This window comes from Engraulis encrasicolus, chromosome 24, assembly GCF_034702125.1.
Source record: "Engraulis encrasicolus isolate BLACKSEA-1 chromosome 24, IST_EnEncr_1.0, whole genome shotgun sequence".
NCBI lineage: Eukaryota > Metazoa > Chordata > Actinopteri > Clupeiformes > Engraulidae > Engraulis > Engraulis encrasicolus.
The window spans coordinates 41,480,410-41,502,909 of record NC_085880.1 but is presented as its reverse complement, the minus strand read 5'-3'; the positions used below and the strand labels follow the sequence as shown (position 1 = coordinate 41,502,909).

At 45.3% G+C, this 22,500-nt stretch overlaps 1 protein-coding gene across 1 annotated transcript in view; it reads left to right on the top strand.

Annotated features, from left to right (window-relative positions):
* The window catches only part of smap1 (small ArfGAP 1), a 223,736-nt gene that overhangs the window by 75,278 nt on the left and 125,958 nt on the right, over window positions 1-22,500 (top strand). The window contains exon 5 of the mRNA XM_063191296.1: window positions 1,678-1,758. Within this exon, the coding sequence (XP_063047366.1) occupies window positions 1,678-1,758 (81 nt within the window). The remainder of the gene's footprint in view (window positions 1-1,677; window positions 1,759-22,500) is intronic.

Genomic DNA, 22,500 nt, shown 5'->3' with positions numbered 1-22,500 from the left:
GTGTGTGTGCGTGTGTGTGCATATCTGTGTGTGTGTTTGTGCTTGTGTGCCGCAGTGTGCGTACATTGCGTACGGCACTGGTTCAACGTGTGGGTGTGACAATGCAAGATTGCCTCCGTATGTGTACGGGTGTGTGTGTGTGTGTGTGTGTGTGTGTGTATGTGGGCGCATGATGGTATGTTTGTTTGTGTGTATCCCTGTGATGCGTGTGTGTGTGTGTGTGTGCACGTGTGTGTGTGTGTGCGCATGTGTGTATGGGTGTGGCGCCGGTTCAAGGTGTTGGGATTGAATCGATTAGCGCGTCCTGTGAGCGTGCAAGAAGGTAAATAGAGGAATCAATACCCTTGTAGAGACCCTGAGAGACAACAGGCAACCAGGCAACACTCACAGGTGCTCTCTCTTCTTCTCTTTTGTTCTCTCTCTCTCTCTCTCTCTCTCTCTCTCTCTCTCTCTCTCTCTCTCTCTCTCTCTCTCTCATCCTCTCATCCTTCTTTTCCTCATCCTCACAGCTCCTTCTTCTGTTCTGGCATCTGCACTTCTCTCATCTAACAGAGTATTCCCTCGTTCCCTCGTCGTTCCTCTTGGCCATCACCACAGCAGCTTGTACACTGTTGCTTTCCATGTTGCTCTCTCTCTCTCTCTCTCTCTCTCTCTCTCTCTCCTGCTACTCCCCACTGTGTGAGAAATTGATTTCGAGTAAACGTAGGAAAGGTTGGTGGAGAGAGGAGGGTGGGAAGAGGAGGAGGAGGATGTTTGTTGTGTGTGGCGTTGGTGGTGGGGTGGTGGTTTGGAGGGGGATGGTTTGGAAAAGGGTGGTGTATGTGTCTGTGTGTATTGTGTGTGTTGTGTGTGTTGTGTGTGTGTGTGTGTGTGTGTGTGTGTGTGTGGTAGGTGGTGTGGGTGGGTGGTGTGTGGGGGTGGGCTGGTTGACTCCAGCAGCTCGATAACAATCTTTGAACCCTTTATGAGTTTTTCATTATTCATAATTATGCTGCCTTCTCACCAGCAGCCCTTTCTGTGTGTATGCGTGTGTGTGGGTGTGTGCACTTGTGTGTGTGAGTTTGTGTGTGTGTGCACGCGAGGCCATTTGGGGAAGAAGTACGTTTCTTGGATCGTGTGTGTGTGTGTGTGTGTGTGTGTGTGTGTGTGTGTGTGTGTTTGTGTGTGTGTGTGTGTATTCATGAGATGTGTATGAGGCAGAGGGTGTTGGAGAAAAAAAAGAAAAAAAAAATTGTGTGTGTGTATAAGCTGAAACTTGGGTCAGTGTCTGTGAAGTTTGTGGAACATTTATATTGAATGAAGTCTTGCTAAATAAAGAAACGCGAGCAGAGAAGCAGAGTCAGCAGGTATGTGAGTGTGTGTGCGTGGAATGCGTGTGTGCATGCGTGCGTGCGTGGAATGCATGTGTGCCTGTGTGTGTGCACAAACAACCATCTCTGCTTGTATTTTGCCTCCTACATACCAACATGCATTATGAAATCTGATGACAAACTGACTGACTTCTCCTCAATGCCTCTCCCGTTTCCCCTCCTCTCTCCTCTCCTCTCCTCTCCTCCACCATCTCCTTCACTTGCTTGCTCTCCTCCTCCTCCCTCGCTTGCTCTCCCCCTATCCCCCTCTCCTCTCCCTCCTCCCTCGTTACTGCTCTTGCTGCTACTCTTCCTGTCCTCCTGCCAGAAGGAAAGAGAGAAGAAGAAAGACGAGAGGAAGAGAGAAAAGGAAGCAGACAAAGGGAACAAGGCCTCGCCCCTCGAGAAGGTCAGTAGTTACCCACCCATCTCTCTCCTCTCACTCCTCTTTTTCCCCACAGGCGGAGCATCAACCCACAACCCTCTCTCCTCCTCCTCGCTGCATCGGCCCCATCCCCTCCCACAGGTGGCATTCAATACACAACCCCCCACCTCCCAGCCTTGGCCCCCATTACTTTTATCCTGGCCAGGCTCCAGCCTCCAGCATCCTCCCTGACCCCACCAACCATCCCATCCCAATCTCCCCAGACCTGACCTGACCTCCTCTCACTCCCCTCACCCAGTCGCGGCCAAGAACCAGAACCCCTCCCTCCACCACCTCTGGTACCCTCCTCACTCTTCCCAACCTCCACCTCTGTTCCCCGCACTACTCCTAGCCCCCTCCATCACTTCTGGCCCCCTCTCACCCCCCCAGTGCCCTCCTCCCTCAAGTTCACCCTAATCCAGACCGCTCCACCACTTCTGCCACCCCCCCACTCGCCCAGCCCCCTCAACCACATCTGGTTCTCCCCACCCAGCCACCTCCATCACTTCTGGTCCCCCAACCCCAGCCTCCACTTCTGTTCCCCACTCCATCACCTCTGGTTCCCCCTCACCCACGCAGCCACCTTCATCATCATCTCCTCTGGTTCTCCACCCAGCCACCTCCACCACCTCCTTCCCTGCACTGCTCCCAGCCCCATCCATCTCCACCAGCACTCCTCTCCTCTCCTCTCCTCTCCTCTCCTCTCCTCTCCTCTCCTCTTGCGTCTCCCTGCCTCATGCATCAGGCTCCAGTTAAGTGCCACCGCAGTCGAGTCCTGCAGGCTCTCGCTGTGTTAAGTAGGCGATAAGTGTCACGTTGGGAGGCTGGCTGTGTGTCTCCAATACCACCACGTTGGATGCAGAGCGTCTTTAAACAGCAGTTTTAGTTTTAACTGTTATATTGTGTTTTGTGTGTAGTGTGTTATTTATGTGTGTTTTTTTCCCCTTACAATAAGGTATTTTGAAATGTAAAAATCTTTCAGGTCTGCTGGAGATCATCGCAGCATTTGTTATGTACAGGCTTTACAAAATCAGAACGAGCTGTCCATGCATTGCCTGCGAACAATTCACTTCATTACTAAAGAGTCTTCAGACCCTCCTCTAAAATTACATTTTATTCGCTCAAATTAGCACTCCGCAGGTCTGCCGTGTTGACTATTAAGTGAATGAGGTGCAGCCTGTGGGTAGCCATCCATCCTTTGTGAAAGCCCACCATTTGTGTTTAATTTCCAAACACTCGTCTGAAACCAGTGGCGACAAATGCACGCATTCAAACACAAATTAATTAGCAAATGGGTTCTAAAAGCAGTGCAATGACAGTCCAGATTGAAATGTTCCCAGCGATGGAAATGGAAGGCTTGGAAACGTATGCTTATATGCTTTCTAGACTCTTGTTTTCATAATTGGGTCAGTTCTTATGGACTTGTTTGTGTGTGTGTTCGTGTGCGTGTGTGCGTGTGTGTGCGTTGGCGTGTGTGTGCGTTGGCGTGCGTGTGTGTTGGCATGTGTTAGTGTTGGCGTGTGTGTGTTGGTGTGGAAAGACAGATTTGTTTCCATGTATTTTCGCTGGCGCTTCTGTCCTGTTGACGGCGGCCGTTCTGGTGTGAAAAGGCCCTAAAGGGAGCAAAGCAAGTGTGGTGCGAGTCATGTGTGTATTAGGCATGGTACGGTTTGCGTCACAAACCGAAACCGTACGGTTTGCATGTCACGGAACGGGGTAGTGCACAACCGCACGGTGCCCACGGTTTCCAAAAAAAAAAAGAGAGAGTGACCACCGGCGGACGACGCAATTAAAATCCTACTACTTTTACAAGCACAAAACACAAAGACTACATAGGATATTGAGTGTGGAAAGACTGATTTCTATCAGCCAACTGAAAGGCATAATGTAACAGCATGCACCAGCTGAGTAGGCTACAGCAGCCTACAAGAAAGCGCAGGTCGGTCAGCAGCGTCCCCTCTTCCCCCCTCTCTCTCCACGTTAGCGCAAGTGACAGCCCCCAGCCTTTATTCTGACCAATTTAAATTAAATGAACATGAATTTACAAAAAATGACAGATTAGCAGAGCAAAGTAGACTTACGTTACAGTAGCCTTAGCCTAGTGTACAGTAGGTTATAATCCACGTGACATTGGATGGGGATTCCGGACGGCATAATGCGAGATATGAACATATGAAGAGTTCAGATGCAAAACCCCCTAACTCCATTTCTGAAGACCTGCACTTTTATATTTTTGGAGAAACCTGTTGTTGGTTTGGTTTACATTCATATACTTGATAATACATATAAATAGTTATATTACATAAATAATATTTTAAAACTTGCAATTTTGATAGCTTTGTATTAAATAAAAATGAATTAGGATTATTTTCTGAAATGGCACTTAGGGGGTTTTGCATCTGAACTCTTCATATCCATCAGATTCACTGCGCTGTCCTTAACTGCAATCAACTGTAGGCCTAATTACATGTAGCCAGTTAAACTCTGATGGAATGAGGGGGACTTTGTAATGTTGCCTATAGTTAACATTGATGTTTTTACTATAACCAAAATAAAATGACTGTTTAACAGTCTCAGATTCACAGGAGTTTTGTGAAACATTCTTGTGAATACACTTCTAAAAAACGATCTTTTTAAATTATTTGTTACCTTAACTTTCACATTTTAACATAACTTAACCCTATCACTTGTACACTTGAAATTGAATTTGACTTCTGATTTTACTTCTATGCTTCTTACGGCCGGCAGTTTCATGATAGGAAGCAATAGATTCCTAAGCGCAAAACTCGCAGAAAGCGGTATCAAAATAAAAGTCCAATTCGTTCTAGGGATGTTAACCGGTAACCAGTTAACCGATAATCGACCAGATCAACTTTAACCGGTTAAAATGCTCTGCCATCGGTTAACCGGTTGTAATAATATTAATAATTATAATAATAATTTCCTCCCAAAAAACGTTAATTTTGAGATTTTAGTACGATAATTCAGCATTTTCCATCTGGCAACAATGGCTGGACATGGCAGGTCCTGTCTGTGCAGCAAAAAAAAGGCTGATGTGAAAAATAATAATGAAAAAAATCAGTGCTGTGCATATCAGGCACGCAAACGTTTTAAAATGTAAGATTACCGGTTAACCGGTTAACCACCGGTTAATGAGTCTCAGTAACCGGTTAAGAGTTTTTTCAATTTTCGCCATCCCTAATTCGTTCTCAGTGTGTCATTAACCAAAATAGTCATACTGCAGTGACCTAATGGTCCCATTGCCTACAGGAGTGTAGCTGCTTTATTTTTACACGTCAAATGTGTTATAGTATGTAATATTTGTCAACTTAGTTCTCCCTGTTTATGAAATAAATGGAAGCATGTTAAAATCATTGATATCTTTCCTCTTTCAGTAACTTCACCTTGTTAGGTTAAAATGAAGTCAAATTCAACATACCCATGATAAGCTTACATTTTCATTCTAATTTTTATTTTATACATTTCCAGTGCATAATATATTTTATAGAAAAAATAATAATAATAATAATAATAATAAAAAAAACAGAACCGTATAAAACGAAAACCGTGACCTTGAAACCGTGATATGGACCGAATCGTGACTTTTGTGAACCGTACCACCCCTAGTGTGTATTGTGAGGATCTGAGGTGCTCTGTGATTGGCAGGCAGATCAGGCCATAGTCGGGGTCCCCCATACCAAGGATGCAGGGGCTTTCCTGTGAGGAAGCTCAATCATCACCCCAAAAACACACACACACACACACACACACACACACACACACACACACACACACACACACACACACACACACGCACACAAACACACACACACACACACCACAGACCACCGACACCTTCCAGCTTATTCTCATTTATCATCTCTTCCCTTGCCTTCTCCTTCTCCCACTCCTCCCATTTCTCTCTCTTTCTCTCTCTCTCTCTCTCTCTCTCTCTCTCTCTCTCTCTCTCTCTCCCCCACACACCACATTTTCATTACATCGTCTCCATCTATCTTCAGCTTTTTCTGCTCCCTTGACCTTCTCTCCGGTATGCACACATCGACTTGCCCACCTGTGTGTGTGTGTGTGTGTGTGTGTGTGTGTGTGTGTTGCATTAGTTCTGGGTCGCGGTGCACGGGTAGAAGGGTAATTCTAGAGAATCGTATATGAGAGTGAGATAAAGCAGGCGGGTTCTTTTCCGGTATCCACTTTACGTCGGGAGAACGCCCCTTTAGGAGACCTTTGATTAGGAGACCTTCGGAGTCTTGAGGTAGAGAATAAATGGAGTCCCCTTAGCACTGTAGATGGCGGTAGCGCACGTCTTGTGCAAACACCACGAAAGGAGAAGAAGGAGGGACAACGCCCCCTTAGGAGACAAAATTTTGAGCACACGCTTTTGCATTGAGTGTGCGTGTTTCGATTCCTCTTATTATATATCCAACCTCTTTGGTAATTCTGTGGCCTTTAGGAACTTCCTGATCCCAGGAGGGGCAATCTCCAATCTCCTCCCATTTCCCATCTCCTCTCCAATCTCCCACCTCCCATCTCCTCTCCAATCTCCCACCTCCCATCTCCTCTCCCTCTCCTGACACGCACGCACGCACGCACGCACGCACACACACACGCACACACACATACACACACACATACACACACACAGGGAGAGGGGTGTGTGTGTGTTTGTGTTTCGGTTCGGATGTGTGTGCCTGTACATGTTTATGTGCGCATATGTGTTGTGCCCTTGAGCAAGGCACCCAACCCCACATTGCTCCAGGCCCTGTAACAAATATCCGGAACCTATAAGTGTATGTAGCTTTGGATACAAGCGTCATCTAAGTGTAATGTAATAACAATGAGTGCATAGATTTGTATTTGCGCTTGTACTCAACAAGTGTGTTTGTATGAGCAACATGCACTTTTATAAGGAGCTGCTTTTGAATTCCATAACATTGTGTATAATTAAGACGGCTTTGTGTTCTGTTCTCAATGAGGCAGTATGCACACGCACGCACGCACGCACGCACGCACGCACAATGAGATGGTATGCACTGCTGTGCTAGGCTGTTTAGAGTGGGAAGTGGCCAAGCTGAAGCATCCATCACTCTGCAAGCGATTGGTCCTGCCCTTGCACCTCCCTCCCTCACGCACGCACGCACACACGCACGCACGGACACACACAGCCTCGCCCCGCTCCCCTCTGCTCCCCTCCCCTCCCCAATGCCTTAGCTAAGCACTGGCCATTTGTCTCCAGCACAGCAGGTCAGCAATGGGAACACACACACACACGCGCACGCACACACACGTATACAGATTCTACACACGCACACACATGCGCGCGCACACATATTTACAGATTCTGCATTCACATGCACAGATGCACACACACATGTACAGGTATGCAAACACAAGCTCACACTGTATCATACAGGTACAGACAAGCTTCCCACATGAAGGCATACCAATGCATACACATACACCAACACATACAGAAACTCACATGAACGCATACCAATGCATACACATACACCAGCACATAGGGCCTACACGACCTCACATGTACGCATATCAATGCATACACATACACCAACACCTACACAAACTCACATGTACACATACCAATGCATACACATACACCAACACCTACACGAACTCTCTTGAATAATATCTACTTGTATAGTCACATGGACACACATACACACACACACACATACACACACACACACACACACACACATCCCCAGTTTTGTTTGGACACGGCGAATGAGATTCCATATCTCCATAGTGATTGCTATGGGGACTATGGTGTGGGTGCGTGGGCGCATATACGGTACGCTCTGTGTGTTTTACTGGTATGGCCGGCAAACATACATGCATAATAAGATTCATAGCCTCTACTTTAGTGTGTGTGTGTGTGTGTGTGTGTGTGTGTGTGTGTGTGTGTGTGTGTGTGTGTGTGTGTGTGTGTGTGTGTGTGTGTGTGTGTGTGTGTGTGTGTGTGTGTGTGTGTGTGTGTGTGTGTGTGTGTGAGAGAGTACATGGATGCAATCCTGTGGGCTGTTCCTTTTGATTGTATGAATACCTTTGAATAATAAAAATTTTGATTGTTCGTGTTGTCTTGTATATGAACATGTTTGTGCATTCCTCTTTGATATTCAAGGTGAAGTGTGTGTGCGTGTGTGCGTGTGCGCGTGCGCATGCGCATGCACGTGCGCGTTGCCTGTGTGTGTGTGTGCGTGTGCGTACGTGTGCGTGTGTGTGTTTGAGTGTGCGAGAGCAGTGCCCTTTGACCTGCTGTCTGGGGTGCAGATTGAGAGCGGAGCATGCTGGGAATGAGGAAGTATGATGGGGGCGATTGGTGAGCCTAGGTCAGCACGGGGATTGATTAAAGCGGTGGCACTTTGGGGATCAGGAGCTGACTGACGTGTGGCCATGTGTATGTGTACTTGTGTGTGTATGCGTGTGTGTGTGTGTGTGTATGCGTGCGTGCGTGCGTGCGTGCGTGCGTGCGTGCGTGCGTGCGTGCGTGCGTGCGTGCGTGCGTGCGTGCAGGTGTGCGTGCGTGCGTGCGTGCGTGCGCGCGCGCGTGTGTGTGTATATGCGTGCGCGTGCGTGTGTGTGTGTGTATGCGTGCGCGTGCGTTTGAGTGAGTGCGGTAAGTGGGACGGGATTTGAGAGGGATGGAGAGAGAAAGAGAGAATGTGTGTGTGTGTGTCTGCCACGATATGTGCGTGTGTGTGTGTATGCATTTGAAAGGTGTGACCAGAATACAAAGCAGCTCTGGGAACCATGGAATGGATTGAGAGACAGACAGAGAGACAGACAGGCAGGCATGCAACCAGCAAGCAGACAGGATGACATTGCAAAGATAGACAGAGCATAGCGGAGGTGGACAGATATGTCCTTTAAAAATGTGACAGGGTGACAGCCATCATGCTGTCAATGTGTACAGAATAGACTGCAGCCCCGGTCACGATGGCAGATCTCGACAGGAGAGCAAACTTTCAGTGCCAATATGCCCTTTTTAGATGCGTCCCAGCATCTCTAAAAGAGGGTCTGTCTGTCCGTCCGTCCGTCCGTCCGTCTGAAACGCATTCCTTCAATTGTTCCTTCCTGTGGCCACAAGGCGGCAGAGTTGGCATTTTGGACCGGAGCGAATGCGTGCAAGCCAAAACGTAGGCCATATGATATGTAACCAAACCGGCATGACTGAGTGAGATAACTGAGGGGGTCATTCAATTTTCGGCATTGTTTTGCGTTTGGACAATGGGAGGCAACTTTATTTTGGTTCGTCAGAGACTCGCGGAAATGAACGATTTAGAAGTCGACAGGCAGTTTTTTGACACAGATGTTTGTGCTCGGATAGAGGGGCGTTTGCATTGCATAACGCTCCACGACATGGAACCGTAATTAGTTGACAGGCTACCCGCAGCGCATGTACAGCTCTTCTTCTAAACGTGAACCTGTAACATTTGGTTAGCTTTTCTCCTTTTGTAACATTCACATTTTCCTTTCTGCTTGGATCGAGGACGTTTGCGTTGCATAACGCTCCACGACATGGAACTGTAATTAGTTGACAGCCCGCAGCGCCTCTAAACGTGGACTTTTTTTTTCTTTCATAGCATTCACATTTCCTCCGCTTTTTGTCCAGTCCACAAAATCGGGTTCATACGTCTGTGTGTAGCTTACGAGCCTCCCTTTTAATATTCCCAGCGAGTTTACTTCTGCCTTTTCAGTGAGTAGCCTAGTCAGTGTGCACTGCGCTCTGAAACATGGTGCTAGACAGCTGGGCCATTTGACATAGGCCTACGGTGTGTCGTAGGCTACAAAGGGAGGTTCTTTCGTTGGCGGCCTCGTACCCCATAGGTGCTTTCCATTGCGCTCAGAGAAAGCACGAGAGAGAATGCGTCTTTTGATTCAGAATTGGTTTACAGTCGTGTGAATTTGGTAAACTCTGGCACTAACGCTCACTGCTTTGTGCCTTGACGGTGAAAAGCTGGCATTGAAAATTAAGCGCATGATTCACCTAAAGGGTGAACCCATAAGCGCATGATTCATCCAAACGGTTTTATTTATTTATTATTTGTCGATGTTTACATTCTTTCCCACATGCACATGATGCTGAAATGGCGTGATACTAAAGGCTGATACTAATAAATGTCTAGCAATTTTTAATGTAGCCTACTTGATCTAGCCTATGTGACATTTGAAATCATATGGTTCTTTTCCAAATCCAAGAATGATAAGCTTATTATAGCCTAAACTGCAAAAAATAAAGCCATTTTGCTGCCTGTCACATTATTTGCAGTTTCCATGGGCAATATGACCAATAAACACAAAGTACATCCTCAGGGGGGCGTTGACAGGTTAGGAGGAGGCCAGGGTGGCGGGAAAAATGGCATAGTTGGAACTGGCATAGAGGGACGCATCTGTTGTCCGCCTGTCGGCCTTGTTTCTGTAGCAGAAATGTATCGGCCATTTTGTGTGAATTACCGATTTTATATTGAATATACGACTGCTAATGTACTTGGTGACAAAATACTGTTCCTTGCGGAGTTCATCAATTTGCCCTTTTTTCTGTAGCAGAAATGTATCGGCCATTTTGTGTGAATTACCGATTTTATATTGAATATACAACTGCTAATGTACTTGGTGACAAAATACTGTTCCTTGCGGAGTTCATCAATTTGCCCTTTTTTCTGTAGCAGAAATGTATCGGCCATTTTGTGTGAATTACCGATTTTATATTGAATATACAACTGCTAATTCACTTGGTGACAAAATACTGTTCCTTGCGGAGTTAATCAATTTGCCCCTTTTTTGTAGCAGAACTGTATCAGCCATTTTGTGAATTACCGATTTTATATTGAATATACAACTGCTAATATACTTGGTGACAAAATATTGTTCCTTGCTGTGTTCAAGTTAGAGGTTAGAGTATTACTCAGTAAGAGGTAAACCTTCTAATAGAAGACTGTGGAATCCTTATTTTTCTTAAGTAGACCTGTGTGCTGTGACTGGGACAAGACAGCCTCTCAGTCGGTGGGTAGATGGATGATTGGATGGATGCAGAGCCTGGTGGTACAGATGGCATCTCACTACCACATATGGAGATGCCAACGGGCGAGCCATCCAAGGCCCATAATCACTAAGACGTGAGCACAGGATGATGCCACACTGTAATGTATATGATGATGAGATGGGAATGGACAAGGCAAAAGCAGGAGGGATGGAATGGCATTTTCAACTGAAGACGTGGTTGGTTCACAACACATGGAATTCAAATCTGGTCAGCCCTGTTTACTGGCATTACCATTCGAATAGAGATGCCTCATGCAAACATGAAGATAAACATTATGTGATAGACAGAGACATGACAGGACTCCGGTTCACAGACACAAACACACATGATGATGACATACAGATTCAATCAAAGATATGCACATATACTCACCTGCATGTGAGACAAATATGTGATGCATCAGATAAAAAAGCACTTCCAATTCATATGCATTATAGCCTTATGCACTTCACCGTTATGCCCAGAGACATCTTCTTTGTGAAGATGAACATCATGTGATGGAAACAGACACAAGCACACATGAAGATTCAAAGATATGCATTGACAGATTGATGGTAGAAGAGAAAACGTGAATGTACTACTACTACTACTACTACTACCACCACCACCACCACTACAGTACGTTTTATAGCACCTTTCATGAAACCCAAGGTTGCTTTAAGTACCTGGTACATCACATTAAAATAAAACTTCCTTCAATTCACCTGCATCAATGAAATATGCCGCTGTTGTTTGTAAAGATCAATACACAGCATGCTTGTGCTGGAGTCCTTTGTCAAGATGAACATTATGTGATCGAAACAGGCACAAGCACAAAGACATGACCGATTTAAGACCGAAGAGAAGACGTGATGGAAATAACTTTTGCATTGGATTAAAAACTGCAATATGCACTTAACTTTTATTTCGCACAGCGTGCCTGTGCTAGAGTTCTTTGTGATGGGAGCGTAGTGTGCCATCAGGATTAATTGGGGGAAGGATAAGGAGCAGTTCATGCATTATCAAAGCTGCTGTAGTCATTTAACATCCCCTCACGATAAGAGGCCTTGGTGGTAATGGGGCAGAGAACGAGGGAGACAAAAAGAAAGATGGTTACAGTAGAGACAGAGGTAGAGAGAGAGACAGATACAGAGACAGAGACAGAGAGAGCTTAGAAAGCTAGAGAATAGGGGTGGGCGGTATGGACGGTATACTATCGTAAAAGGTATTTTTTCCACCAAGGTATGGATTTTGGCCATACCGTTCTACCGTGATATAGCGCATTGCATCCTGCAGATGGCAGTATAGACAACGTTTTGAACATCTACCCGACTGACTGCCTCAAGTTGTAGCAATGTGGTTGTAGAGAAACAGCACAATCATTTCCTTTGACTAAGCTTCAAGTGTAAAATGTATGGTTAGTGTTAGTGAACTATTGTTTGAAATGGTATGTGATGGCAACACATTTCGATTCTGGACTCCACAATTTACTGGGCACGAAATGCAAGCTAACTAGCTAACAGCCCAAGTCATTCATGTCTATGCTGGTGTCTGACAAAATAAATGTGCTTAATGTGCTAACATTGGTTGCCTTACATTTAACACATTGCGCCAGCCGTAACAGCTGTATGTTACTGTTTCCAGTTGAGATAATATAATTCATGATATCTGACTGGGTGTTAGTAACTAAAATGACTGATCACTGTTTAAAATGAGGCATTAGCGATTTCGCTAACGTTAGCACGCTAACCGCTGGTGCAGTGAAAGCTGCCATTGCCATTCAAATGCATTAGTTCTGCAATGCATTGCTAACTGCCTCATGTGAAAGTTCGTTTTTCTTAACTTTAACAATGACAGCTTAAACCATTATGCCTGGCATAATCACAGATGCAAGCACACATTTCAAAATTACCATAAACAACTTCAGAAATAGAAAAAAGGTGCAATGAACGATGTAGCTGATACAATCCACGTTCAGTTCTATTTACTGTCAATGAGTGCGTATACATGCAGTTCAGTATCCCGAATATGATCGGGATATTAAGTATCCCGAATTTGCGTTTGTGCATATAAACACTTCAGTATCCCGAATAAGCCCTTATTCGGGATACTGAGAAATCGGGATATGCTAGGTGGAGTTTTCCGAAAGAAGCCGGGATACTGACGCATGTATACACCTTATCCCGAATACAGGGGCTTCCCATGGAACGCTGTTGCTGGTATCCAGGCTACACGCATTTGAAGAGAATTCTATAACGGCCAAGAATGTAGACTGGGATATAACGTTCTGTGCGCATATAAACACCTTATCCCGAATATGATCATAACCGGGATAAGCCTCATATTCGGGATCCTGAATTGCATGTAAACGCACTCAATGTGTTCAGTTTGACACCTCTCCCCTTTTCCCCCTCTCTACCGTAGTTTAACCCCTTCGACACTTGGTGAAATTGACAGTGTTCTATTGGGTAGCTTGCATTGCATTGCAAAATGTATTTCACATAGGCTAGTTTTTGCTTGTTTTTAAAAAATGTATGAATTATGAAATGGCAAGAATTCACGCATATATGAAAGGACATTGTGTCATTTTCAAAAATCAAATGCAAAGGTTAAAAAAATGTGTTTTTTTTGTCATTTTGCAACGCTTCAATTTTAAACAAATGTACAATACCGTGATATATACCGTGATATATACCGTGACTAAAATTATACCGAGGTATACATTTTTGGCCATATCGCCCACCCCTACTAGAGAATGTTGGAGACAAAGACACAGCAAGAGAGTGAGAGTGAAAATGTAAGAGAGAGCGAGAGAGAGAGAGGGAAGGAGGGAGAGAGAGGTTTGGCTTGGCCATTTAATATGTATGAGGATGCAATGCAATAGCTTAGGACATGTAATATGTATGAGAATGCAATGTGAAGGCTTAGGAATGCACAAGGGCCCCTGAGTGAAGCGGAGTCTCTACTCCGGTTTATGGCTTTGCCCATATGGGCTGCAAAACAACTCTTTGCCTGTCCTTTCTGCTTTATGTACCCATTGTGCCTGATCACGGAGGAGTAATATTCTTTGTTCTTTTTCAAACTGTGTCTGTTTTAAGCCTGCCTGATCTAACAGAGTCACTTCAGAAAGTGAGCACTCGTGTACTCATAGAAGGCAGATGATGATATGTGCCATGGCTGCTGAGTGTCAAAGATGTACGTCAGTGTACACGCCAATCTGAACATGAAAAGGGAAGCCCACCTGGAAAACTCCAACTCCCATGGTCATTGTGACACAGCACTCCACAGCACACAAGTTCTCACTGCACACAACCAAATTGCATGTAAACTCTCTGGGGCACAGTACCACGCTCAGGGTACCTCAAGTCATGGAAGAGGATGGGGGAGAGCACTGGTTAACTGCTCCCCCCACCAACCTGGCGGGTCAAGAGTTGAACCGGCAACCATTGGGCTACAAGTCTGACACTCTATCCGCTTACCCATGACCACCTTCTGAATATTCTGGGGAAATGGAATATATTGTTTTGTGCCGGTTTGCAGTTGGAACAACACTGTATAGTATACCAGTACTCTAGCTCGCCTAATTAATTAAAATAGGCAAGTAGGTGACACTACTGTAGTTTACTAAATAATGGAACAGACTAGAACAGGTGTTGGCAAGGAACTCCACTAGTGGGTGCTCCAGAGTCTAATATTTCTTCACTGGTTAGCACCCCTTGGTTATCCAGGCGACGCCCTCCTAGTGATGCAACACCTTCACCGTTGCTTCTAGTTAGGCTAGGAGCAATATGAATATCGCTTTGCTCCTGAGAAATCGGGAACTCCACTCACTTTGTTTGGTTTGAACATCGGCACAGCCTTCTCTGGCCTCGACCATTGAGAGTAAATAGAATGGAGGCCAAAATTCTATTTCATTGTTGAAGCCAAGTTGGAGCCAAGGTTGGACCCAAAAAGACCAAAAAATGGCCAAATCCCATTCATTCCTATGAGAGACATAAAACCCTGTATCTCCCTTAAATGCCACTTCAGGGGGATAATTTTTCGCTCAACTAGTAGGTCCCCTTGCTCTCCAACTTACCAGGGTGGTGATTTTTTGTGGTGATGTTTTGTTTTAGAGAGATATTAAAAGTTAAATTGACCAATGAGCATCAGAACATGGTTTGATTGACCGTTAGAAGTCTTGTTGTTGTCCAATCAGCACCTGCGTTTGGCGTTGCTAAGGTGGAATGTTCCCAAATCTGGCTTCAAAGCGTTGAATGGCAAATAGCGTTGATTTGGCGTCCATTCTATTTACTGTCAATGGCCTCGACCAGTCGCAAACCGAGGGAGGCGGGTTAACCAGGCCGTTTGGAAGACGTTATTCATTATGTTCTTGGTCAGACCAACATCTCGGTACAAGACTTGAAAATCGATGATAATCAGGCAACCTCTTGGTATGGCCTTCTGCTACATAAAGGGTCCCTTTCAATACCTAACCTGCTGTCCTCTCCTTGTGCTTATGGTCTCGTGCTGTGAGACGTCAATGACGATAGAGGTTTTATTGGATATCTCACAAAAGTATGATTTAAAGGTCACTTTCTCATTTGCAATAAGGATGTTGTATAGTAAACAAAAAGTCCCCCCAAAAGTTGCTGAGCCTTAGCTGACAGCAGAGAAACTTAATTTTCTTCTCCACGGAGGCGTGGTGTCGGCAAAGCACAATGCTACAAGCTCAAGGCTAAGCCAGCCCTTGACTGGGACCTACTGTAGCTTCTTGACAGTGCAATCAGTGGGGGAGGGAGACTTTGTATGCAGACATCGTTATAAAAGGTTTATCATCATAATTAGTGTTGCACCGATACCGATACCAGTATCGGCTGGGGGCCCGATACTGCACTAAAATGGTGGTATCGGTATCGGCCGATACCAACAAATAGGGCACCGATACCATTTACAGATGCTAGTATGACAGTTAAACGGAGCCTTGATCTTAGTTATTTTATATCATAGGTATTTAAAAGCATAAAAAGTTCTACTGGAGTAGGCAGCAGCCTGACAAAGCCATAATAGCAATGATGTTACATCCAAGTAGTAGCCTATATAACTTTTCATATATATACTGTATATACATTTCGAACAGAGTAGTATCGGTATGGTATCGGTATCTGCCGATACTGCACAATCAGGTATCGGGTATCGGTATCGGGGCTAAAAAATGGTATCGGTGCAACACTAATCATAATGGTAATTGGTGTGGTGTGTCACTCTGTTTTATGGGTGAGTTGGTGGGGGTGTATGTTTGTGCTATTGGGTGTTGCATCTTGGAGGGGAGGGGGTGGTGGGGGGTGGGGGGTGGTGGCTCTGTGTTGCTTGCCACTGTTCCTGGCAAACCAGGAACTCTCTCTCTCTCTCTCTCTCTCTCTCTCTCTCTCTCTCTCTCTCTCTCTCTCTCTCTCTCTCTCTCTCTCTCTCTCTCTCTCTCTCTCTGTCTCCCTATCTCTCTCTCTGGACGTTAGTTAATCTCTTCCAGCAGAGAGGAAGGGAAAAAAGAAATGTGCTGACAGTTGGCATTCTAAGTCTGGAACCACACATGCACATGCGCACACACAGACACACACAGACACACACAGACACACACAGACACACACAGACACACACAGACACACACACACACACACACACACACACACACACACACACACACACACACACACACACATGCTCACACCTCCACAGTCCAAATGTCCATTCTGTGTCCCTGCTCCCACACAATCCTGTTATTATCCTCCTGAGCAAAGAGACAGGGCGGATGGAGAGAGGGAGAGAGAGAAAGAGAGAGTAAGGGGGAGAGGCAGAGAATGGGGTAGAGAGAGAGAGAGGATGGAGGAGGAGATGATGGTGTATGATGAGTGGCAAGGGACAAATAGGAAAGGGAGGAAGATAAGAGGAGGAAGAGGAGGAGGGAGGTAGGGAGAGGAGGATGGAGAGGGGTTGAGAGATGTAGAGAGAGAGAGAGAAAGAGGGAGAGCTTTTATTATAATTGCTCTTGTGGAATCAGAGTTAAAGATGGGAGGACAGAAATAGCACCTCCTCCCATCTCTCTCTCTCTCGCTCTCTCTCTCTCTCTCTCTCTCTCTCTCTCTCTCTCTTTCTCTCTCTCTGCCCTCCATTTTCTCCTCTCCACACTCAACACATTGGCGTAGCTACGGAAGTTTAGCTACCAGTCAAATGCGACACAGCCTTGGAGTCCAATACACTGGCAATACTGGAGGAGGAGCGAACAGGAAAAAAGAAGTTAGAGAGAGAGGGGGATGTGGAAGAGGAGGAGGAGAAGGTGTGGAGGAGAAAGAAGTGCCCCATCAGCAGGGGAGGGGAGTGATTCTCTGGAGGGGAGCCAGGGACGGGCCTACGGTATTATTGTACTGGTCTGCACGGGCCTACCGGGTCCAAGCCCAGGGCCCCAAACATCACAGGGGGCCCTGAAGCCCAAGCCTCTATATTTCCATTCTCATGTTGCGTCAAATTGCACTTTTAACAACTGTGCTTCACATTTTCTCAGTGAACAACCCCCTGAACCCCCAACAGCACCCCTGACAATACCTCCAGCATCTGATCTAAAACCTGAAAAATCTAAAACCAGTAGCAGCTACCTTGTTGGTGTTTTTATTCATATATTCCTTTATTTTATTGTTATACAATTTTTTCATGCCTTCTCCTTGTCGCCTGTGGCAATCAGCACACTGCTTTAGCAAAGAGATTGACAAACTGCTTCTTTTCTTTTTTTCCACCTCATTTCTCTTTTTTCACTCATCCGGTTTCCTTTTTTTGTAGCTAATCTTTGGCTCTGAGTTAAATCAATACGCAGTTAGGGGGACGGCTGAAGTGAGAGCGAGAGGGAGAGAGTAGAGAGGGAGCTAAAGCACAGGTGCGTTAAGCAGGCCTGGTTTCCCCCGGCCCCCACCGAGGGTTGCAAATGTTTACAGCACAGGCTAAATGGAGTGGAGGAATATAATTTATCTCACCATTTGGCACACACACGCACTGTTAAAAAACCCCTGCTCTAAATGTTTTATCTCCATTGACACAAGGGGCACTTGTGCCAGTCGAGCTCTCTTGAACGCCAAACGGCGGGCTTGCTGTATCGGCATCTTAAAGCGCTTGCTCAAGTACTGATGGTGAGAAAGAGACAGCACTCTGCTTCGGGACAGCACCAGTAAACAAAACGCCGTTGTAACGTTTATAGTTTTTATAGATGGAGTAGTGCTGTGTTCTAATTGGTCCAGCCTGGCCATATGTCTTTCTTGGCCTACGTTTCCCAAAATTCCACTGCACTCGTCAGCATTGTAATTCTGTGGATGTGAGACTCTGAAAAGGAGTCCAGTTGCCAATACTGGTGTAGAGTAGAGCGTGGGCTGGTTTGCTCTGCTGTCGATAAAGCGACTTGATTTTTCATTGCACACACACGCATCGTAATTAGCCTAGTCATTATCATCATCAATATCGCATTATGCAATGACTACTGGGGGGAAGAGCTCAAGGCCTAAAATGTAGGCAGGATGTCTGCAATGCACAATCCCTTTACGACTAGTTGACACCAGGCACCAGCAAAGGAATGTATTGAGCAGTTTCAATTTAAAACTCGTGTTGCTCAGTATTGGCTGTTTGGTTTGTTCTACATCCCCGCCGAGACTCACCAGAATTACAATTTCTTTTTTTTTCTTCCTTTGAAAAAAAACAACTCTTGAGCTTCTCACACCTACGCAGCTTCTGTGCAATAAATGTCAAATTTACTGCACTATCACAACATTAAAGAGTGGCATAGACGCTTCACACAGTATTGCCAATCTGCAGTCAATGGTTTTTATTTCCCTAGGCTATGTTGTAGAGGTCTTCCTGTCCTCCCCACCCGCATCATTAGCTAATCTTTGTCTGGGGTCTAGCAGTTTACACCTTAAAACATTGGCAGTATATTGACATAATTCATCAGTGATCCGAGAAACATCCTGCACGATTTGTTTTATTGCCTATAATTCACTATTTAATTAAGAGTGTAAATGGATGTGAAGCAGCCAAAACACTCCCAAATCCTTGGGATTCCAGAATCCTAAGGATTCCTTTGGCTATTTCAAATCCATTGTTGCGTCAGTATGTTTTGTCCATTGTCTGCTCTCACATATCACACAATACCGTTTCCAAGTGCCATTGTGCTCTGTGTCGTACGCAGCGATTAGGGCAAGCCCTCTGTGTATTGGGTCATTAGCCTTGGGCACACCCTATGAAGTCAATATTCTACGTAGTTCACTATTTACAGTACGAGGCAACAATGTTTAGGAGGTGCCCTACATGTGTATTAGGTATGGTACGGTTTGCATAGCAAACCGAAACCGTATGGTTTGCATGTCACGGAACGGGGTAGTGCGCAACCGCACGGTGCCCACGGTTTCAAAAAAAAAAAAAAAAGCCACCTGCGGACGACGCAATTAAAATCCTACTACTTTTACAAGCATACAACACAAAGACTACGTAGGATATTGAGTGTGGAAAGACTGATTTTTATCAGCCAACTGAAAGGCATAATGTAACAGCATGCACCAGCTGACTAGGCTACAGTAGCCTGCGCAACTGCAGGTCGGCCAGCAGCGTCTCCCTTTCCCCCCTCTCTCTCCACGTTAACGCAAGCGACTGCCCCCAGCCTTTATTCTGACCAATTTAAATTAAATGAACATGAATTTACAAAAAATGACAGATTAGCAGAACAAAGTAGACTATGACTTACGTTACAGTAGCCTAGTGTAGGCGATATCCACGTGACATTGAATGGGGATTCCAGACGGCAAAATGCGAGATAATTGAACATGTCCACCCAAGGAGGTCTACTTAAGTCCACCAGATTCACTGCGCTGTCCTTAACTGGAATCAACTGTATTCCTGATATGTAGCCAGTTAAACTCTGATGGAATGAAGGGAACTTTGTGCTGTTGCCTAGTTAACATTGATTTTTAACACTATAACCAAAATAAAATTTGACTGTTTTAACAGTCTCAGCTTCACAGGAGTTTTTTGAAACATTCTTGTGTATTGTATACACTTCTAAAAAAACGATCTTTTTAAATTATTTGTTACCTTAACTTTTACATTTTAGCATAACTTAACCCTCTCACTTGTTCACTTAAAATTGAATTTGACTTCTGATTTTACTTCTATGCTTCTCACGGCCGGCAGTTTCATGATAGGAAGCAGCTGATTCATCCTAAGCGCAAAACTCGCAGAAAGCGGTATCAAAATAAAAGTCCAATTCTTTCTCAATGTGTCATTCACCAAAATAGTCATACTGCACTGACCTAATGGTCCCATTGCCTACAGGAGTGTAGCTGTTTTATTTTTACACGTCAAATGTGTTATAGTATGTAATATTTGAATATTTGTCAACTTAAAAGTTAGGACTTAGTTCTCCTTTTTTGTGAAATAAATGGAAGCATGTTAAAATCATTGATATCTTTCCTCTTTCAGTAACTTACAGGTTAAATGAAGTCAAATTCAACATGATAAGCTTACATTTTCATTCTAATTTTTATATTATACATTTTCAGTGCATAATAAATTTTATTTATTAAAAAAAAAAAAAAAAACAGAACCGTACAAAACCGAAAACCGTGACCTTGAAACCGTGACATGGACCGAATCGTGTCTTTTGTGAACCGTACCACCCCTAATGTGTATGTTGTGTCAGCAGGCTTGTGCCCACCCTATGAAGTCCTATTGTGTCCTTCACTCTAAAATCTGTCGCCTTTGGGGCGCGTTCAGGACAATTTCGAACCGTCCCATTGCCTGTTCTCACACCTAATCCCAAACCGGCCGGCATGCTCACGTCACAAGCCTGAGCGTTCGAGCACCGGAAAGTTGGTTCTCGATGCCAACAGACAAAAAAACAATGTTTTTTCTCCGCAAACTGTGACGGCAAAGTGGATGTCAGCAGCTTCAGCAGCAACAATGTTGTCGAGAAACTCGCCGTTCTGGTCAGCCTGAAAACAGTATCAGAGACACTAGCTGACTAGGCTGGGTCGGGGGCCGAGGGACGGGGGCCGTGGCCCTGAGCAGGGCCCCTGTTAGCTCGTTAGGGTTTAAGTGGAATTAGCAACCAAAGCTCCTTCCTCATTAAGAGGAGCTGCGTCCTGTTCTCTTCTCTGTGTAGTGGGGCGAGTGTTGTTGTTTGCAGACCTCTCCTCTCCCTCCTCCTGGAAACCGGCAGCCTTCACTAATCCACACATCCAATACACCTCAATGCCAAATATACACACACACACACACACACACACACACACACACACACACACACACACACACACACACACACACACACACACACACACACACACACACACACACACACCTCTCTCTCTCTCTCTCTCTCTCTCTCTCTCTCTCTCTCTCTCATTATTCTACTATATATTTTTTCTCCTCTGCTCTCTGCTTCCTCTTCTGTCATCTTGACTTCAGTCCTCTCTGCTGCTCAGCTCTGTCCAATATGGCTCCACATTCATGACACCACCAGGGCTGCAAATGAAATTTCCCTCCAGAAATGTGCACCTGTACCGCTGGCAACTGACAAGTAAATGGTACCATTCCCCTGCCACATTAATAAATGGATATTTGGAGGTTGAATTCCACCACCCACACACTTGCAGGGTTTTTTTGTGCAGAATTTGGAAGATGGGCTCGGGCCAATTTCCCTCCCTGATGCATGTGCGCACACACACACACACGCGCACACACACACACACACACACACACACACACACACACACACACACACACACACACACACACACACACACACACACACACACACACACACACACACACACACACATGTATATACAGAACCTGTGCATACACATTTAGAGATGCATAAACATATTCATATTTACACATGCATATCCACCACAAACTGATAAACAAAGTCATGCTTTCTTTTCAGTTTTTTTTCTTCGTTTTTTTTTTTCACCACACACATGCACACACACGCACACACACACAAAGCTTGTCACAACTCTTTCATCAACAGTAGATTCCTTTAGTGAGGCGCTGCTGTCAAGTGTGAGTGATAGTATGCATGGTCTCGCATGTGTACAGGCCTCCTCTCCTGCTTATTCAAACACACACACAGTGTTGGGAAACGGTGGCAGCCACTGGCAGCAACCCGCTCCTGATACTCCGGAGATTTTGCCTGTATTAGTCTCTCTCTCTCTCTCTCTCTCTCTCTCTCTCTCTCTCTCTCTCTCTCTCTCTCTCTCTCTCTCTCTCTCCCCCAAGTCTCCCTTTCTCTCTCCTCTCCCCCAAACACACTCTCTCCTTCTCTCTCTCCCCAAAACACACCCTTCTCTTCTCTCTCCTACTCTCTCCTCCTCTCTGTTGCTCTTTCTCTCCATTTCTTCTCCTCCTCTTCCTCCTCCTCCTCCTCCTCCTCCTCCTCCTCCTCCTCCTCCACTCCCTACATTTATTTTCCTCCTCTTCCTAAATCAGGGATGCATCTTCCTCCTCCTCCTCTTCCTCATCCTCCTCCTCCTCCTCCTCCTCCACTCCCTACATTCGTTCTCCTCCTCCTAAACCAGGGATGCATTTCTCTATTTCTCCTCCTCCTCTTCCTCCTCCTCTTCCTCCTCCTTTTCCTCCTCTTCTTCCTCCTCCTC